Raw genomic sequence first — 16,403 nt, 5'->3', positions numbered from 1 at the left:
TGACAACTTTTAGGTACAACTGTCAACTGCTTTTGGATTGAGCCCAACTGCTAACCACATCGCACAAATCAACCGCTGGAAACACCCACGCACATCTCATCTCTCCCACATTTGACACACATTTTTCGACAGAATTTTTCACAATACGAGTGGAAAGTGTGGGAAATTCGGTGGTTGGGGGTGGTTGGTGGTGGAGAAGGGGCATCAAGGACTAGGGCAGACTGCCAGCCGGCAACAATGGCGTTCGTCTGGCATCTAAAAACCCCACACCCAACCAAAACCAAAAAAAAAACCCATTCCTCCGCTCTACAAACCCAAGTACAAGCAATAATTTTGATGCCCTTTCGAAGGGTAGTCTCTGTCATTCAGTTGACATATCAATAACCCTTACAACATCGATTGGATAAACTGTTTGAACAGTGTCTCTACTTGATAATGGGGGATGTGCCTGAAATCTCTAGAGATTAATCTAGATATCAAACTAGAAATGACTTAATTTTTTATTTTAATAATATAATTTCTTAATAAAACCTTAATTAAAATATTAGACATAATATATTTAAATACAATATATATTCTTCTATTTTAAAATAGAATAAAATCTTTGTATAAAACTCTTTAAAATAACAAATACTATCAGGCTCAAATTTATGGTTTTAAGCATTTAAAAGTGAGATACAATGCCTCTTAGAAAATGTAGAGTTATCTAGATATTTGAGTGAAACATTTTTGTAAGGGTAAAATAAGATCGTCTATTTTTCCCCTAATTTTTGGTTGCCCCCTCTTGCGTGCCATAAATTACGTACGACTCACACAAGCGTACACGCACCCCCGGCACCCTAAAACACAAAAAAAAAAAATAAATACCTCACCCACTCGTCTCGACGTGTGCAAAATTAAACAAAACAGCAAGTGTGCAAAAATTTAAAATACACAATTTCCAAAATAAAAATGTTCGTGCAATTTTCAGTTCTTGTTTCTGGGTTTACCCTCCAGTTTTTGGGGTGGTTGTTGGTGGTTGGTTCTGGTCTGGTTGCTGGCCTTTTATTTCCAGTTATTCTACATAATATTCAGCTCGTTTTCCTTTTTTTTTTTTTGGATATACATTTTTTTTTTTGCACAAACATTTGCCCAAGACGACGACGATGGCGGCTTGGTTCGTTCTGCTTGTTTACCCGAAGAAATGGAAAACAATTTGTATTTGGATTCGTACTCGCATTCGCATTTGTATTTATTCGAAATTTACATAAGAAATAAAACAATGAGTGTGCAATTGGCTGTGGCATAATGAAATTGTGTATCTGCCGCTCAAATGAGTTGGCAATGAAAGATGACGAAGTGGAAGGAGCACTTTTCCGAGGACCCAGGCACGTGGCTCTCGAGTGGCCTCGGCCATTCGCATTATTAAAAAAGGATTAGTTCGGTGCCAGTCGTAAAATTTGTCAGGACTGGTGCTTGCTCTTTTTTACGGCCAAAAAATCTCACTCCTAGAGAGGTGAAGTTGGGCCGATAAAGATTAATTCGGGGCATAAAACGGGGCAGCACAAAAAAAATGGGCTAGGAGCGCTCATTCCGCTGGCAAAATCAATCAATTGCCTAGGCCCGTTTTTATGGGCCCAGGCAGCTCTTTAATGGCCAGAAGTTGCTTAAATCCGAAAAGCTGAGATGTGAGTGTGTGTGTGTGTTGGCTTGGAGGGAAATTAAGAGTCAACCCACACAGGAGGATTTTTCCCCATTTCGGGGGAAGGGGGAAGTGGGAGTCGGCCCAACCCACGCCGTCAGATTAGCAAGCGACTCACAATCAGTGAGCTCCTCTCGCTAACAAGGCAGGAAATACTGGAAGGACGAGGTTTCGAGAGGGGTGGAGAAGGGGGCGGGGGAACGGAAAACACAACTGTAATTAATACGAAACATATCCACTCATTACTAAGAGACTTTATCAACGGCGCACATCTTCCGACCCGAGAAGAGCAAAAGAGCAAAAAGAAGCAACGACAACGTCAACCTCGAATGCCAAAAGAGATGGGTTCGGGAGGAGTCATATATATGTATATACACACACACTGCAGCATCCTTCTTTCAGACACACACACACACACACATACACCGACATAATGATGGGGCTGCCAGGATAAGAGTTTCGGAGGGGGAGGGGGAAACAGAGACCCACAAAGATGCCAACTTGATGTATGAGTCTAATAAATACAAATTTATCAGGCAGCAGCCGAAGCATACATAATTGTACAACCAATTAGGAATGGATATAATTCAAACTTAAAGCTCAAAGACCATCGAATGGCCACTAAACAGAGTCGGAATCATCATCATGGGATATTTGTATCTGTTAGTGGGTCTGATCAAAACACAAAGTGCAGACCTAATCATGATTTATACAGTATAGACTGACTCACAGTTTGAGTTCTTGCCAAAATACAAAAAAAAAGGGAGGGAAAATGGCGAGGAAACCGAGGAAACAACCGACAACCGGCAACTCAATTATGCGCAATTTAGACGAGTCCTTGCCAATCTAATTGTAGGCATTGCATTGCAAAAAAAGCAACCAAACACACGCAAAGGTTTATTTTTCAGGGGGTTGCTCACTCGCAGGTATGTCCGCTTTCCTGCGAATTATGAAACACCCCAACAGCTGTGCTGAATTTTAAACCCATGCGGGTGGTTTTCCTCGAATTTTGCTATAAAAAAAAGGGGATGGGAAAACTTAAAGGTGGGTGTCACATAACGTCTAATTGTGGGCCAGTGGAGCTCACATGCTCGCAACGATTATTATAATAATTAAGGAATCAGGAAGGGTAAGGCAAATGGAAGGCAAAAGGTTGGGCCGACTTAATCAGCTTAGAAATAAAAGAGGGGCAAGCGTAGAAAGCTAATCCCCGGGGAACCATCACATGCCTGACCATTTTTAATGATTTTTTACGCTCTTGGTTCTCCTTTCTTTTTCTCCTCGGAAAATCCCCTCCCCCCTACCACCTCAGTACAGAGACACCTTTTTCAAGTCGAGTGAAAGACTAATCGGAGTTATGCAAGAAAATCCCGAGTACGGTTTCGAGTTTTCAGTGTGAGCAGTCTGGTTTGCCGGCCGCAAGTTGCAGCAACTTTTCTGGTTAACTCTGCGTGTGGCACAACTGCAGGATGGCAGTAAGCCAATGTGCCAGTGCAACCGCAAGTCAGCCGAGAGACCCTACTCTCAGCCAAGAGCCATATCATAAACTTGCACGTAACCAGTGGGAAAGAACCGAGAGCAGTGTTGGCCAGATCGAGCAACGAACCGTAATGCGCTGATGCACTGCGCGAAAACTATTTCGAAAAAGTATAAAAAAATTAAATAAGAACATTGGTATTTGTTACAATTTTAATTTATAACAAACTAAGAAATTTGGAGGACTTAGAAAAACCCCTTCGCTTGAAAAAAAAATGTTCAATCCCTTGTTGAAATATATTTATAGAAGAGACAAAAAAAATTTTAAATATCAAATATTATGATAGTTTCTTGCTTATTATAACAGCTTGTAAGTTATTTAGATTGTATGGCAATATATAAAAAAACGAATAGATAAGCAAAAATATATAAATAAATTTGCTTAAACATGATTACTTAATGTAAAGCACAAATTTGACATTCTGGATGCTGAGTTTGGAATTTTGAGGAAATATACTTTATCTTTATAATGCTTTTCAAAGAGCTTTGTTCTTGATATCTCAATAATTAAATAAAATATTACAAAATATTTTATTAAATGTATTTTTGTTCTATATATCCGGAATAATACCTAATTCTAGAATATTTTTTATCAGTGAATGTTAGTGGTTCTGCTGCTGCTGCTGTCGCATAGTTAAATGTGAGCTGTGAGCTATGTGCGGCACATACGAATACGAATGCGACTACGAATACGAATACGAGTAGGAGCATCTATTGTAGCCAGACGCACACTCCCCGATCCCCGATCCAAACCCCGGTGGCCAGATAAACATACACTGGCATTCCACATTATAAGCATAAATCCAGAGGGCAGCCCACAAAAACTATAAAAGGACTTTTTGGGGTGGGTGCGAGTGCGAGTGCGGGAGCGCGCATTTGATGATTAATTGCAGCCCAGATGATAAATGATTGAGGGTAATAGGAGTAGCAAACGTGGTAGCTGCTGCTTAGCTGGATTTTGTGACGAAGGGGAAGGGGAGTCGGGGGGAGTACCGCATGGTGGCAAGTATTTAAGGCCCACAAACGCTTGGCCCGCACGTTTGCCTTGCCCCTCACGTCGAGCATATTTTCAGCAATTGCACGTATTTCGGATTTCCTCATCCCCAAATCTCCCACTTCCTTCTCTTGGTTCTTTCGGCTCTTTTTTTGCTGGCTCTGCTAAAATAACTGTTCTTCTCTTCCCGGCCAGAATAAGATCTGCGTGATACACTGAACGAAATGCCATAAATATTGCTATAAAATCGATTTCTTAATGTTTTTATATATTCTTAAACAATTTTAGATAAAGAAATCATGTAGTTAATTTACAAAGAGTCTAAAAAAATGTCATTTCACAAAATAATCAATTAAATAAGAATTTTGTATGTTCCAACAAGTTCTATAGGCAAATATTTAATTTAAAAAAATTGTTTGTAAATTAAAATAAACAGATACTCGAGTTGTTTATAAAATATATATAATCAGCAACTAAATTTGTTTAACAAAAGAAACCTAAGATTGTAAAATTTGTAAGTGTCCCATATTTTTTATAGTATTCAAATCAAATTTCTACGACTTAAGGACTGAACACCTTTTCCAGACTGTTTATTGATTGGTAATATTTTCTGTCAGTGCACTCAATGAAGTGGGTGTGTGTGAGTGTGTCACACTGCCTTTGGCTTATTAGTTGTAAGTCTATGTGTGTTTGTGCATCTGTCTTCATGAATTTCCCAATGGCAGCATCGTTTTCGGGGGCATTTCTTTTACGTTTTCGCCATTCGCTCATTTTTTGCCAATTTTTTTTGCACGGTTGTGCGTGTGTGTGTGTGTGTGTACGTGCCATTTTGGGTTTTGTTACGTTTTTGCGTGTGCTAAATGTTAACTGCTGATTGCATATTGTCTGCGCGGCGGTAAGAGGTTGTCGTCGCTGATTTCGGCACTTGTGTGGGATTTCTATTTCTCACCCTTACCGAAACAAATGGAAATGAAATAATGTAATACATAAACTCATTTTATTTTGCATACAAAAGCGGCTTAATTTGAAATAATTTAAATACATTAAATGGCCACCGCAGTTGGGTAAGCGCAACAAAATGTGGCAAATGTGGCATTGCGATAAAGCCACATCAATGAACATTGATAACTAAGCGAAAATCCAATCGAATCCGCTTAGACGCTTGAATTAAAACCAATATTCTATAACAACATGCAAATCGCCAAATTCTATAAATGAAATTAATCAAAAATAGATTGGCAGAGTTGAATAGCATTCCCCCTCTCCTCCGTTCCCCTCCTCCATCTAGTTTTCACACGCTGGGCAACCAAATGAAAATCCATTCCGGCGTTTTTGTTCTGGTGTTTATACAGAAATGAAAGAATAACATTCCGGGGCCGAATCGAAATCAATCTGCAGCATATGAAATAAATTAAGAGTAAAAACCAAATACCATTCCCTTCCTTTTTTGTATTTATTTTTGTAAGCATATTTCTGCTTTCTCTGCGCTTTCAAATTGTTTTGAGTGTGCAGCATAATTTCACAGCTTAGATAAACAGCCCCGGAGAGCTCAAGAAATAGATACAGATACATATAGAGATACAGATACGGATACGTAATACGTATGTAAATTCATAAATAATACATATGGAGATGCGATGCGGCGTCTTGTTTGTTTTTGGCACTGCCATCAGCAACAATTGTGATCCAGCAGCTGTTCAAACGAGAAGACACAAGTGTTCGACCGACTGACAAACTGACTGAATGACTGACTGACTGAATGAGTGACGAACCGTATTACGCATTATAAGCATAACATAACAGCCCCTCCATAACAATTACAATAAAACAATAAGCAACAGCAAAACGCAGCCGCCGCATCGGAAGCAGGCGGAAGTCAACGGAAATAAACAAAACATCCGCAAGTTCTAATTACAAAGGGCACCAAACAGCTACAGATACAATGAGGGGGGCGAGGGGCTGGAGAAAGGGGAGGGGGGATGGAGAAAGTTCCAGTACAAATTCCCGCTCCTTTCTCCCGTCGAAACTTTTATTAAATGCTGCAATTTAAAGTTTTTAACCCCGAATCAAATTTAACCGAAGAAATAAAACGCTTAAATGAATCGAGAAAAGTCCAAACGCATTCGGAAATGCTCTCACCGGAAAATAAGTGAAATATATAATAATCAAACATAAAATAAATAAAATTATGTTTTTAATATCGATAGGAATTCGTTTCAAGCGCATTTTTACAACTTTTCTATGAATTCTTCGTATTTATTAAGAGATTTCACTGCTCTAACAAAAAAACATTAACCTTAATAATGCTTTGAAATAATAAAATATAGTCGTAATAAAAGATATTTGAGGTTAACAGCCCATCGTAAAATAACAAGACCAAGTTGTGGATAATAAAATTCAATCGCATTTAAGAGCTTTCTTAGTAAAAGGATGCCAGTCTTTTCAGGGTATATTCGAAAGCACTCCAACTCGGCGAGAAGCAAAAACCAAAAAACGTCAACTCCCGACGAAAAGTTATGCAAAAATGTGTACTCGAGTTCAATTAAAAGTTTTTAAGTTGTGCAAATGAAACGAGTGCATTGCGTCTTCAACTGCGACTCCCAATTCAGACGGAGAATTCCGAACTCAGACTGAGAGCCCAATTTGAACAGGAACTTTGGCTTAATTGCCGTGTGGTGCAAACACAGCGAATGGAATTTAAATTCGGTGAAATTCGTGTACAACACAGCTCCAAATTTAGCAGACGATAAGATTAGTTTTTTTTTTTTTTTTCGTTTTTTGGCTCTTTGCGGTAATAACACTTAAACCAAATTTGACTTAAGATATTTTCAACGAGTGTGTGTGTGGCCAGCAGCTAAAGTTGAAGGCCAGATGAAAATCGAAGCGAATTGCTAATTTTAGTTTAACATTTGCTGGGGAATACATTAGAATATTTTGATTTGGCAAATCTATTTTTTGGCACATTCCTGGAATTTCGACTGGCACTAGTTGAGGTTTCAATTGAGGCATGCAGCAAATGAATAAAATAAATCAAATAGCCAACTGTGTGTGTGTGTGTACACTAAACAAATAAACTGGAGGTGTGAAAAGTGCCTTTAAATTGGTGTGAAGCCAAAACGGTAGCCAGGTTGGGATGGATTTGTATGAGATATGAGATACGGAATGTAAGAAGGTGGCAGGTTGGTGGGGCAGCCTCTGGCGAAGAGTCCTCTGCCTTATCGCAGATTTCCCTGGCCGAATGAATTACGACTTTGCGTTTGATGGGCAAACAAAAAACTGAAACAGAAACTGAAAGCGACACCGAAAACCGAAACACAATCTTCTTATGCGTCAGGTTTTTGATAACAGACCAGACCAACGAGAATATGCCCCAAGCATTTCTTAACAATAATAAAACGAAAAAGAAAACAACAGCCAACAAAGCTGTCTGCAATCAGCTGGCGGCGGCTTCGATTCGTTTTATCAGAGGCGGCCAAAAAGGCCAAAAGAAAATAATAAATAAAATAAAATACAAACCAAACAGAGAACAGCGAACAGAAAGTCCCCACAAACAAGCGAAGCGCATACACACACACACACATATGCATATTAAGTGTGCAAAAAAATTCGCAAAAGTATAAGTATATATGCTATGTATTTAGTACATATATTATGCATGCCCTCAGATGATAACCGACGCTGGTCGCTGACTGCTGGCGAATTTTACTTATTTATGGGCCGGCATCTATTTATTCGGCTCTTCCTCTTGTTCGCTTTTTGCCCACATATACCCCATAATATACCCCACATATATATCAGCTATACGGTTTTCGTATATATGCTTAGCACTGCGCACACAATTTCGCTTATCAAGAGTTTATAATTTTTAGCAATTTAATTTTAGCTCACGCTCGTTCAGGTAAACTCAAGAGTGTGGAGAACCTTGAAACGATTTCTTTTCATTCATTTTTTATTGGCCAGAGAAACAAACAGAAGATCTCAGGCACACAGAGAAATTTCCATGCCGGGGAATTCATAATATTCCCGATATTCCGACGATTGCGCAATTGCCTCCAAGGAAGTCCGCATAAAGTCGGTTAATACTTCGATAAAATACCGCTGACTCGTCTAAGCAGTTGAGTCTATGATAAATGCCTAAATGCTAAATAAATAACGAACCAAACTATGGGGTGACGTCAACTGGAGGAATTATTGTGGAGGAAAGTGGAAGGGGAAGAAATTTGATTTATGTTTATGGGTCTAAAAGCCACAGCGAAACAAAATAGGAATGCTCAAAAATAATTTTAAATCAAGTAGGGGTCACTATATTATTCTCAGAAAAGTTTCAGATTTTAGTCGATATTAAGCGAGTCAAAACATTTAAATGGATAAATATGATTTATATCACAAGGTTTAATATTCGTTTAGGTATAGAATAACAATCTTATATTCTCTGCTAAAGAAATATTCATTTTGATATTAATTTCATTATTTTATTTGAAATAAAATGCTGAACATCCTATAGATAGCTTTACCTATACTTTAAATATTTTGATTGATACAAATTATTTCATTAGGATAGAAAAAGACTTGTATCATACATGTTTCTTCTTCTATTTTCACTAAGTGTTTTAATTTTATTTAAATAATATTTTCAAATATTTAATAGTACCAACCTGTTGCCATTGATCCTCGATCGACGGCTGTGATGAGAAGTAGCCGGTGGTGCAGATCCGCTCCAGCTCGTTGAAGATGTTGCCACTCGGTAGGATATCCATCTCGAAATCCTCGAGTCCCGCGTAGGAAAACTCTATGGACTCCGTTTTGAGGCCGTTTATTAATGTTTGGTTGGGCCGAAGAAAATATTTGCTCAAACTGTTGATGGGGCAACAATTTGACATGGGTTTTGATGAAATTTTGATTTGATTTAATACGCTAGTTGGTTATTTTGATTGGTTTAATTTTGATTTCAGAGAGATTTATGCATCCCGACGATGACCGATGCTGCGACGGACAGCATTTTAGCACTCGCGCTGGGATATTGGCCTATATATGGATAATATATAGCTGATTTGTATTGATCTACACTTTGCACACGCTCGTTATTTAATTGTGGTATTTTTGGTTTCTTATTTACTTAACATTTATTTAATTTCAGCACTTTTATTTGGATTTCATTTATCTCCACTCATTTATGAATGCATCCCAATATTTTTGTGGCTGGTTGTGTGTTGGTTTCTGCAAATGAATAAAAAAAAGTGCAAATATAAACATTAATCAAAGTCGTATTTGTGATGGTTGTTGTTTAACCCCAATTATGTTTTAGGCAATTCGCTCCATTTTCGTAATCCACCTTTTCCCAATCATTTTCGCCGACTCATCAAGCCCGAGAATTATTAATTCTCTCTATTTTTTTTTTTTTTTGGAAACTATGCAAAGTTCATTTTCCCAGCTAGCTTCTTTCGCCTGTGTACATTTTCATATCGGTTTCGGATCGTTTTAGCCAAGCTCAACACTTTTTCACTATCAAAACACAGTTTTGGGTCAGTAACCCCAATTTGAAACACACTCATACACACGGTTTGGCCATGCATTCGACGGTGTTCGGTGTTCGGCTTGAATTTTATTATTATGATAGTCAACAGGGGCTCGGTTTTGAGCCACGGACCTGGGTTTTCGGCCACAACTCAGCCTCAGCCTGTGTTTTTCTTTAATTTCTAAGCGTTGTCCCTCACTCCTCACTCTTCCTGCACACAAATACACCGGCACATAGATACATATATATACTAGTATGTACATATACCCGTGTAAACCCGGTCTGTTGTCGATTTTTACTACCTGTTTCTTGTTGTTGTTTGAGCCGGGCTCTTTCACAACGTTTTCGTGTTAACTGAAAAAGAACCACCAAAGCCGAACCCAAATTCGTTGACCGTCCGTGTGCGCTTTTGACTTCTTTTTGGTTTTTATTTTTTGTTGTTTTTCTTGTATTTTGTTTTCCGATGTTGTTTTTGGTACAGTTTTGTTTTTGTTGCTGCATGCGGCAGCGGTTTCCCTCTCTTTTTCTGGCCAAATTAGAACTTTGCAATGCAGTTGTGAGTTGGCCAGGGTAAAAGCAACTTTCATTACTCAGTCGACAGTGGGGGAATTATGTGAAGGGAAAACGAGTGTCGCCGGTGATAGAAAAAGCAGACTGAAGACTATATCATTTCTTTTAGTTCTACACAAGAGGGAAAACTATGGTTCTAAGCCTTTTACTATTTTAAAGTACTGCGCCACCCTTTAAAGTTAAAACATAAAGGAAACCCGGTATTAAAATGTGCAATTAACAAGAAAATACATTTTATATATACATCCGAGAAAGTGTCTAATATATTGTATAAAAGAAATCATATTCAGTATAATGTTTCTAATAAGAAAGAATAGCTAAATTAGTTTTGCCTTACAAAATAAGTTTTCTCAATTGTTTTTCATGCAGTAAACATTCTCTACTTCATTAGAAAATCCTTTTAATTTCTCTCTCTGTAGCCCCCTATTACAATCACAGACGTTGGGCCACAGTCAATGGCATTTTTATGTTCTTGACTCTGGCCCATGTGTCTCTCTGTGTGTCTGCCATATCATTTCTGTTCTATTCGCTTTGTTGGCCTGTTCCCTGGTCTTTGACAATAAGCATGGCTTATTGATTTTCCAGCAGCATTCGAAGGCATTTTCATCCCGAACCTTTCACACACTTGTCCTGCGCTCTGAACTCTTCCTGTTTTATTGTTGGCCATCCAATCGCCCCCGCCCCACTCCCCTGTCGGTCGTTTTCATTTTGATTATCGAACATTTTTATCGCTTGACGTTTTTACAAGTTTGTATTATATGTATAAAATAAAAAAAAAGGAGAGGAAAATAGAAGAGGAGACGAGAAGCGAAACGAAACAAAAAGTTATGTCTGGGGTACAGTTTTGGGTCCAGTCTGGTGTGTGTGTGTGTGTGTGTGTTTTTGGCCCTGGTCCAAAGGGTTTGGCTGAGCATGAAATGAGCGGATGGCTCGCATTTCGCTGGAAACTCGATACGCTTTTCATATTGAACTTTGAGTTTTGCGTCTGGCCGGAATGGCTGTTTGGTCTAATTAACTGCTAACCCAGTTTCCGGACCTTATCGCTCAAGTGAAATCAAATAAAGGAGCGTGCTCTGTACAGCTGCTCATTAAGTTTGCCGCGGGGCCGCAATAATAAAATCCCAGCCCACAAGCCCGAAAAACCTAAACCCACATAAGCCGCACTTTTCTCCCCCAGAATCTCTAAGGCCGCTCCACCCAGCTGCATTTATGATTGCAACAGCAGCAGCAGCAGAGGCAGCAGCAACATCCATGGCAGACACACGTAAAGATACTTTACTCAAATACCCTTCAATCAACAACTTAACGCGCCACGAGGGCAGACAACAGCGTTAACTTCCCCCGATTCTTCCTTCTTCTTCTGCCTACGTGCGTTTTAATTTTAATTTTTATTCTTTCCCTCCTTTTCCCTCATGTTGCTGCTGCCGTTGCTGTTGCTGTTGCTGATGTTGCTGCTGCGTGGCCACTTCACCGCTCAAGTTGATTTGGCTGCGAGTTTGGAGTCGCAATTGGAGTCGGAGTCGGAGACTCGAGCAGTTTGTTTTTGTTTTGTTTTCCATTTTCGAAACGGAATTTTAAGCGCTAAGAAAGCGCGGGATCCCTACAACTTGATGGCGGTTGTTGTTGCTGTTGCTGTTGCTGCTTCTGCCGCTGATTGTTGTTGCTGCACATCAGAAACAGAAACAGAACCGCATCGCAACGACCTTAACGGGCAGCCAGACTTGCGACTTGGACTTGGATTCACTCAGCCGACAGCAGCAACAGCAGCAGCAGCAGCAACAGCAACAGCCATAGCAACAGCAGCAACATCGGCAGACACCGCAGCAACATCAGCGGCAACAACAACAATAGACAGTGAAAACGTCATCAGCAGTCCAACGGGTCTTTGCCTGCATTTGTGAGATTTTGTAGATGCTTTTCATCTTCCATTTCTTCGGCTTGGGGACAGCCACACAGAGAGAAAATCATAGTGATATTTTAGTTCTAAGCATCAGATCAATATTTTATTAGTTGATTATTATAAAAGTAATCCTTACTTTCTCACATATCATATAATAATGTATAATATATTTGGAATACATTGTTGTCTTTTACAAAGGTATTTGTAAACAAAAATCTGTTGCAAACTAACATTTTATTTAAATAAATCAGAATAAAGCCATTAAAATTGATATATATATATATTTCCCAACTATGCATTTAGCTCATATTTTCTTTCCGTGCACCATGACATGGCAACAGCAACACGAACCGAAATGAAATGAATTTCATTCCCCGAACTTGATTTGCCTGCTCCTACGCAAAGGGGACAAGCTCTTCTCACATTGTATTATTTCCTGCTCGTATTATCTCCCATCCTCCGCCGTTCACTCACCCACATAAACCCGTACTCGTAGTCGCATATAGCCCAGAAACAAATCAACACTTTGTTCATTTCACACGTGAATTGCTCCAGAGCAAAACCAACCGAAATGAAAGGGGAAATGTTCAGGCTTGTCTATTTTTATATCGTATTTTGTTTACATTCCAATTCGAGTGGGAATTTTCCTTTAGGAATGGCAGGCACACGCATTCTCAATTAGAAAATCCCATTTCATTTTCTGCTGTTGCGGTTACACGCGGATTGACATTGAAAACAGGCAACATAGTTCTAAAACCATCTTTAACAAACGAGCCCCTAAATCATGTTACACGTGAAAAAAAATGTTTCTAAAATTGAGAACCATTTCTTGATAAATATTATTAATTTTGTTAGCACATATAAACCTTTGTTTTGGATAAGTTAAGTTAATTTTACTGAAATGCTTTAAAATACTTTAATACCGTGTTAAGCAATGAATGAAAACTATAGTTCAAATCATCTTTAGCACTTGAGTTAAATTATTAAATGCATAATAATACAGGCTTTTAAAAGTCAATATTTTATTTACTAAGCATTTGTATTTATAAACTCAATTTGTGATGGATTTTTTCTATCTGCAAAGCCACAGTTTGGCTTAAATTTTAGAGAAGGAGCTGAGTTCGACATTTTCCTGCGGCTTCTTTGCGGTTGCCAGCAATTAATTCATATTAAGGCAAAAATGTTGCTCCGGATTTGTACCTGTTGGCAGGGATATGCACGTTATGCCACCGCAAAAGGAAGTTCGGAAATTCTGTCAAGAGATTTCCCTTGCCGTTTCCCCATTTTACACAAATTGACCAGCAAAACAAGAAGCAATTCCAAATCGGAGCCGGAAGGAGATGAAGGCACCACTGCTGGAAGGCAGATAAAACAAAAGAAGAAATTCCCTTTCATTTGTGTTGTTGTGCCGCTATCGTCATTTATTTTTAGTTGGCAAACTGCTTGTGTGTTTATAAACAAAGCGTTATTTATGTTCTCTATTTTATTTTCGTACAGCCAAATAAATATTAATAAAGACCGCGTCGCGTATATATCAAGGCGACATTTCGACGGGGGCACTTTATTTTCGGCCGCCCCAGCACATGTGGCATCCCCTTTAATTGGGTCTGGACCCATAAATAAGACTAAGTCCACCCAGAATTGTCTTTTCCCAAGCGAGAGAGATTTGGAAAACCATTAGCGGGTATTAACCACATTCTATTCGACTTCGACCCCCCCCTTTTATTATGCCAATCTTCCAACACTCAGCACTGAGTAATTGGATTACAAAGTGAAGCTATCAGTAAATATTTAGTGTACCAAGAAACAGGCACTGTATGACAACCTGTGCCCCTCTATTTGTGTTGACATTCGACTGAAAGTGTAAGGGGAAACCGGTGCAAGTCGAGCTGAGAGCGATACGAATTAATCGCAGAACAAGTGCAATGCAATGTTCGATCCGCCAGCAAGTATACGTATACACACCCATCTCGACATTGCCATAAATATGTATTTCCTTTGGCTATTCATATTTATACGATTATTGGTGGCGGCGCCGGCGAGTCAACCGCATTTCCAATTGAATACTATCCCAGACTTAGCGTGAATCAGAATCCGACTACGTGATTCCATCGATGCAAATGCACTGCCAGCTGAAAATATTTCGCTGTAATAATAGTCACAGTACGAGAATCTGGAACGGAACCGATTAGACGTCTCGATTTTGGCCTGTGGCGAGCGATGAGTGTAGGCAAGTGACTGCACAGAGGGAAAAATGTCATAAATACTCTTATCACTTGGGTTTTTTGTCCTCATATTGTATGCCAAAAAAAATATTCTTAGAAAAGCATGACAAGCGGGTGTTTAAGCACATCAAAAAAATGTTTTGCATATTATTTTGGGCATTCTTTAGAATACAATTTAAGTTTTGAGTGAATCATTGGAAAGATTAGTCAACAAAAATAATAAAAATAAAATAAAAAAAATATGACAATATCTCTGAATTCCAAATGTGATTCTTGTTGACATATGTATATATTTATAACAAAAAAATATTTTTCAATTATTTTACAAGTTCAGAATTCTTATCAAATTCTACTTAAGTAACTTGTAACTTGAATCAAATTAAATTTTACAATTACTAGAGTAATATAAGAGTATTTATAGAATAACAAGGTTTTCTTATTGTCAATTCGAAACTGTGGTTTTGTTGTGTATATTTTCTTTTTATTTATTAGTCATTTAAATATTTATTACGGCACTGGCACTCATGACTTATCTAAAAATGTCACTAACTCAAATCATTGTTTGACATTGGAACCCCCTGATAAAAACAAAAATATTTAGATTGTACAAATGGAGTTGTTATTATTTTTTTTCTCTGTATACTGTTTTTAACTTCTGTTACTCATAGAAAATTATAGGGGGTAAACTGGTGATGGGGGGGGAGGTGGGTTGGCTTGTGATTCACAACGGACGTGCTAAAAATTGCACTTGTCTGCCGGATAGCGGTAAATCAAAGCCGCAATTCGCACTCCCCAGTTAATGAGCTTTCAATTTCGGTTTTTTCTTTGGCTTTTCGTATGCATTTTCTTGCATTTTCCTTTTGGGCCATCATACCTGGCTAACTTGTTGTTGCTGTCGCTGACGTTGTTGCTGCTGCTGCTGTCGTTGTTGTTGTTGGTGGTGTATCTCTGCAACACTTGCCACCGTAACTGCAATATTTTTTTTTCTTTATTTTTTTTTGCAAACTCGTTTGCACACAAACACACCGACACACTAACACCGAGACATCGACGCCGGCTAAGGCAAAATAACAACAACTCAACTAACCAGCATATAGAACAATAATAACAACAACGATCGCACACCGATAAGAACTTAGTCGTATATTTTTACACACAACAATTGCTTGTTGCTGTTGTTGTTGTTGTTGCTGTTTTCAGCGAATTTTTCACGGCTTTAATTTGCAGCGATATCGCCAGCCGATATTATGTGTATATTTTTCAATAATTCCGCTGTATTTACAGTTGTATCTTAAATTTCACTATTCCACTTGCCGGCGATTTGTTTGGATTTCCTTTCAACAGTAGTAGCACTTGTGTTTTCCTGCCTTATTATCAAACTTTTCAGCTTATCAAAGCCGAAGATACAACGCTCGTTTTTTGTTTACACGCGCTGCTCACACAGATACTCACACGCACACGCACGCACCCACGGCATATAAACAAAATCGTAATCCGTGAGGTTTTTTTTCGTATCTTTTGGATATGCGCTTTGTGCTTTATGTTGGCCAAAATAATTATCAGTGCGATTGTTAAGATTCTTCCGATAACTGCGATTGCGATTTTCCGAATAACCGGCAAAAAGAGGACGAGAGCAAAACGCGTCTTTCCGCTTCGACTTCTAAAATTTGACTGTTAGCGGCTGTAAAGCGAACCATGTTAGAGGTCTAAAATCGCACAACACTGTTAGCATAACATTATGCACTCGGCGACGGATGTTAAGCGGAATGTTAAGTGCATCTGATGGATTGAGAGATGAACCAATGCAATTTATTAAAACATCTACAAAATATTATCACGGGTTTTTAAAAGGCAAACAATTATCTATTGTTATTGTTCATGCAAATTTTATAGTACGTTCATTTTAAAACTGTTTGGATTCGATTCAACCAGAAATTTTGACAGAGAATCTATAAAAAAATCTACCTATAAAAAATTAACTG

General features: G+C 38.5%; 1 protein-coding gene across 1 annotated transcript in view; it reads right to left on the bottom strand.

Annotated features, from left to right (window-relative positions):
• Nucleotides 1-16,081, bottom strand: part of LOC108041068 (Krueppel-like factor luna) — a 112,315-nt gene extending 96,234 nt beyond the window's left edge. Inside the window, exons 1-2 of the mRNA XM_017118842.2 lie at nucleotides 15,296-16,081; nucleotides 8,867-9,428 (exon numbers count right to left, since the gene is read on the bottom strand). Coding sequence (XP_016974331.1) covers nucleotides 8,867-9,091 — 225 coding nt within the window. The 5' untranslated portion in view covers nucleotides 9,092-9,428; nucleotides 15,296-16,081. The remainder of the gene's footprint in view (nucleotides 1-8,866; nucleotides 9,429-15,295) is intronic.
• Nucleotides 16,082-16,403: the final 322 nt, after the last annotated feature.

The sequence above is a fragment of the Drosophila rhopaloa genome, unplaced genomic scaffold, assembly GCF_018152115.1.
Source record: "Drosophila rhopaloa isolate 14029-0021.01 unplaced genomic scaffold, ASM1815211v1 contig_115, whole genome shotgun sequence".
Taxonomy (NCBI): Eukaryota; Metazoa; Arthropoda; class Insecta; order Diptera; family Drosophilidae; genus Drosophila; species Drosophila rhopaloa.
The sequence above is the reverse complement of the archived record's forward strand: the minus strand, read 5'-3'. Positions and strand labels throughout refer to the sequence as shown.